Raw genomic sequence first — 5,011 nt, forward strand, 5'->3', positions numbered from 1 at the left:
GTCTTTAAAGAATGGAATTATTGGTTTACTTGCTCAACATTCTTTAAGTCAATCTTATATACGTGGACAATGTTATGATGGAGCAAATAATATGCAAGGTGATATAAATGGGCTAAAAAATTGATGTAACAAGATAGTAAAGGTGCTCATTCTATTCATTGTTTTGCTCATCAACTTCAATTAACTCTTGTTGCGGTTTCTAGAAGATGTGATGGAGTGCAAGAACTTTTGTTATTGGTTTTTGATATACTAAATATGGTGGGAGCTTCTTTCAAGAGTGGAGATGAACTTCACGAAGCTCAAGCAAAAGAAATTGAAAAGGCTTTATGTAAAGGTGAACTTGAAACTAGTAAGGGCTTGAATCAAGAATTAGGTCTTGCTAGAGCACGTGATACTAGATGGGGATCTTATTACAAATATTTTAATAATTTTATCTTCATGTTTGGTCCTATTATTGATGTACTTGATGCTATTGCTGTTAATACTCGTTTTGAAGAGAAATGTAGGGAAAAAGGATATCTTATAACATGTTTAACATTTGATGTTGTCTTCATGTTGCATTTCAGGCGCATTGTTTTAGCAATTACAAATGATCTAAATGCTGCTTTTCAAAAGAAAGAGCAAGACATTGCAAATGCCATGTCACTCGTTGGAGTAGCAAAGAATCGATTGCAATAACTACGGGATGAAGGTTGAGATTCACTTCTGAATGAGGTATCTAAGTTTTGTATCAAATATGATATTTTGATACCTAAATTTGATGAGTTTTATGTTATCCGTGGAAGATCATGTCGTAGAATTGCTGAGTATACTATTTTACATCACTATCGAGTTGAAGTATTTTATAAGATTATTGATTGGCAACGTCAAGAACTCAATAATCGCTTTGATGAGGTGACACCTGATTTGCTTCTGGAAATTGCTTGCTTGAACCTAGTTAATTCTTTTTCTAACTTTGATATGGAAAATATATTGAGATTGGCTGAGTTATACCCTGATGATTTTGATAAATACTCTATAGTTGATCTTCGCTTTCAGCTTGAAAATTACATTGTTGATGTTAGAGATCATGATAAAAGGTTCTTCAGTCTCAAGGGACTTTTTAATCTTTCCAAGATACTCGTAGAGACGAAGAAGCACATAACTTATCCTCTTGTGTTTCGACTAGTTAAATTTGCTTTACTTTTGCCGGTGCTACTGCTATAGTTGAAAGAGCTTTCTCGGCGATGAAGTTGATTAAGATTGATTTACGAAATCGAATGGATGATGAGCTTTTGAGTGGTTGTTTGGTGCCTTATATAGAGAAAGAAATATTTAGTTCTATCCCCAATGAGGCTATTATGAATACATTTCAAAATATGAAAACTCGTCGAGGAGAGTTGTAGTAGTTTACTTTATTTATGTTTTATTAGTACATTTTAAATATTTTTTATTAATTTAATATTTTTATATCAATTATTTATTATTTATTTATTTTTAAATATCGACACCACTTATAAAAAGTCCTGCGTACGCCACTGTTCACACTATCACTACTTAACTGTAGGGGTCGTTTGGTAGAGTGTATAAGAATAATGTTGAATACATTATATTAGTAATGCTTGCATTACTAATGCTTGTATTAGTTGTGCTTGCATTATTTCTTATACATTGTTTGATTTGATGTATTAAAAATAACAAGCCGTGCATAATTTTTATTAAAAAATGTTTGTTTACAGAAATGCCCTCCACACTTTTTAGTTTTGCATACTTTCCATGCAACAAAGTTCTTTTGCTTAAACATCGCAATAAAATTTTTTACTAAAATGTCACTAGCCCTTCTTCTTCTTCTTTTTTCCCAAAATAAAATTAAATATTTGTTAGCATTTTGAATTCTAAACTTATTTACCTATCAAATAAGGGACGATATATTAATTAAGAACTTGGAGTACTTTCATGTTTAGCTCTAGGGTAAAAAGAAAAAAACATACGGAATTTGAGAAGAAGAATGTATGGTTAATGATGCCTAGTGATTAGGGCGTTAATATTAAAAAAATTGAAAGGAGTACAAAGTTGAGTGCTGATAATTCAGAGTAATTGGGTTCGATAATTGTTAGGTAACAAGTGAGAGAGAAAAGGAGTAAAATATTTTAAAAGGGATTTGAGGGTAGTTTTGTCCGTGTTAAAATCCTTTGTATTACTAATACCTAGAAATCTATGGTATTAGTAATAACCACAATACACAATAATGTGTATAACTAATGCAATCAATAATTATACATAGCATGGAAAAGTGCACCAAACAGGGTACTATTAATACATAGAGCTAATGCATGCATTAAGTGCACGTCCCAACTCTTTGTTTTTATATATTACGTGGACTTCCAAGCACATCTAATATAATTAATAAAGTATAAAATAAAAGAAATTGATTTATTATTTGTATTTAATTAATTTTAAATGATAAATGCAAATAATGAAAAATATTTTATGTTCATTTTTGTATTTAATATTAAATTATTTATTACTCACTTAATTTTAATTCATTTTTCCATTATAATTTTAAACGAATTTAACATATTAAAAAACATTTTTGCTTATTTTGATTTTGAAAAAAATTATATATATAAAATGTACAAAAATATTCTTTAATAGTATGATATTAATCATTTCGTGTAAAAAGTTAGATTTAAGAACTTACTAAATATACAGGTTAGGAATCGTGCCTAAACTTCTTCATCAGTTAAATGGGCCTTCAATAATATTATTTCAATTAAACGGAATAAAAAAAATAGTAGGTCAAACATGTAAAAACGCATAATGTGTTTATTTGTTTATCAAGGTAAAATAAGCAAAAAAAAAAAACTAATAATATCATTATTAAAATTTCAATATAATATATTAAGAGTACAACGTGTATTTTACTCCCCTGATGAAAAAATTATTTGATATCTTGGAGACGACGCATTCCAATCTTATATCTTAGATTCTCAAATGTTGACATTGGCAATGCCTTAGTGAATAAATCTGCAAGATTATCACTCGAATGAATCTGTTGAACATTTATCTCACCATTTTGTTGAAGATCATGTGTGAAAAAGAACTTCGGTGAAATATGTTTTGTTCGGTCTCCTTTGATATATCCTCCCTTTAATTGAGCTATGCAAGCAAGATTATCCTCATACAATATTGTTGAAATCTTTGTTTGCACAGAAAGACCACATAATTGCAAAATGTGTTGAGTCATTGATCCTAACCATACACACTCTCGACTGGCTTCATGAATGGCTATTATCTCTGCATGATTTGAAGAAGTAGCAACTATTGTTTGCTTCATCGAACGCCATGATATAGTTGTACCTCCATATGTGAATAAATAGTCTGTCTGAGATTGGGCTTTATGTGGGTTAGACAAATATCTTGTATCTGCATAACCGGTCAATTCTGACTTGGATGCATTAGAATACAACAATCCCATATCAATTGTTCCTTGAAGATATCTGAATATATGCTTAACACATTTCCAATGTCTTCTTGTTGGATATGGGCTGAATCTCGCCAATAAACTTACTGCGAAACAAATATCTAGTCAGGTATTATTGGCAAGGTACATTAGTGCCTCAATAGCACTGAGATATGAAGTTTCATCACCAAGAAGCTCTTCATCCTTTTCTTGAGGTCGGAATGAATCTTTATTTATATCAAGAGATCTCACAACCATCGAGGTACTCAATGGGTGTGATTTATCCATGTAAAATCGCTTCAAAACCGTTTTAATATATGTTGATTGGTGGATAAATATTTCATTTTCCAAATGTTCAATCTGAAGTCCAAGACAAAATTTTGTCTTACCAAGATCTTTCATTTCAAATTCTTTCTTCAAACACTCAACAACTTTTGAAAGCTCTTTAGGAGTTCTAATGATGTTCAAGTCATCAACATAAACATATATTATTACAAATTCAGATTTTGACCTTCGTATAAAAATACAAGGACAAGTAGGGTCATTCTTATACCCTTCTTTTAATAAATATTCGATAAGATGATTATACTTCATTTGCCCTAATTGTTTCAATCCATATAAGGATTTCTGAAGCTTTATTGAACAACTTTCTTTTGAATTTTTATATGCTTCAGGCACTTTGAGTGTTTCAGGGATTTTCATAAATATATTGTGGTCTAGTAAGCCACACAAATAGGCTGTGGTCCATTAGATGCATTTCAAGCTTTTCATGAACTGTCATATTTAGTAGATACTTGAAGGTAATTGCATCTACCACAGAAGAATATGTCTNCCGAACTTATTTTTTAAGTAATTTTTTACCCCTTTTTGGCCTACGTGGCTGAGTCCGTGACTTCACTTATGTTAGGCGCATGGATGTAGTTTTTAGACAACACTGACCAATAAAAATTGGCCACGTGTTAAAATAAACTTGAAAAAAATAAACATTAACTCAGTTGTCTTCTTCTTTTTTATAAGTGTTCTTCATCTTTGAAAAAAAAAACCTCCATCTTCATTCAAGTTAAATTGCTCCTTGCTTCGAAAAGGTAAAGTAAATTTTTAATAGACTCTTTATATTTACACCTTTTTATGTTGATTATTAGTTATGATTTTAAATTTCTTTCGATGAAGGTGAAAGTCTTCCAAATTGTTATGAAACTCTCAACATCAATTCAAAGGAGAAGGGTGGCGATGTAAAGGAAATGGGTGATTTGAAAGAGAAGAAGATGTAAGCGATGAAAATGAAGAAAAAGGATGAAGGTTGTCGTTGTTTTGGGAAATTTCTTTGTGAAGATGAAAGGGGTGGAAAATGAAGAAAGGGATAAAAATGAAGAAAAAGTGTAGCTTTTTGAAATTTTGGAAGTGTAAAAGCTACTTTTGAACTAATAGCTTACTTTTTAGAAAGTTGAAAAAGTGGGGCCCAATGCGTGTTGAACAAAGCTTTCAACCTATTTGGTTTATATTGCCACGTAGGTCAAAAAGTGGTAAAAAATTAATTAAAAAAATAAGTTTGGGGGAGGGGGGGGGGGG

At 30.8% G+C, this 5,011-nt stretch overlaps 1 protein-coding gene across 1 annotated transcript; it reads left to right on the forward strand.

Moving 5' to 3' along the window:
• The first annotated feature begins 255 nt into the window (after positions 1 to 255).
• Positions 256 to 1,206, forward strand: LOC125853348 (uncharacterized). Its single transcript, XM_049533021.1, has 2 exons — positions 256 to 671; positions 786 to 1,206. Exons 1-2 carry the CDS (start codon positions 256 to 258, stop codon positions 1,204 to 1,206), a joined length of 837 nt encoding a protein of 278 aa, XP_049388978.1.
• The last annotated feature ends 3,805 nt before the right edge of the window (positions 1,207 to 5,011 follow it).

Source organism: Solanum stenotomum, chromosome 1 (genome assembly GCF_019186545.1).
Source record: "Solanum stenotomum isolate F172 chromosome 1, ASM1918654v1, whole genome shotgun sequence".
Taxonomy (NCBI): Eukaryota; Viridiplantae; Streptophyta; class Magnoliopsida; order Solanales; family Solanaceae; genus Solanum; species Solanum stenotomum.

Coding starts and splice junctions, on each gene's coding strand:
- LOC125853348 (XM_049533021.1), top strand. CDS start 256: ATGGTGGGAGCTTCTTTCAAGAGTGGAGATGAACTTCACGAAGCTCAA. Junction 672..785: donor GGAGTAGCAAAGAATCGATT/GCAATAACTACG, acceptor TATCCGTGGAAG/ATCATGTCGTAGAATTGCTG.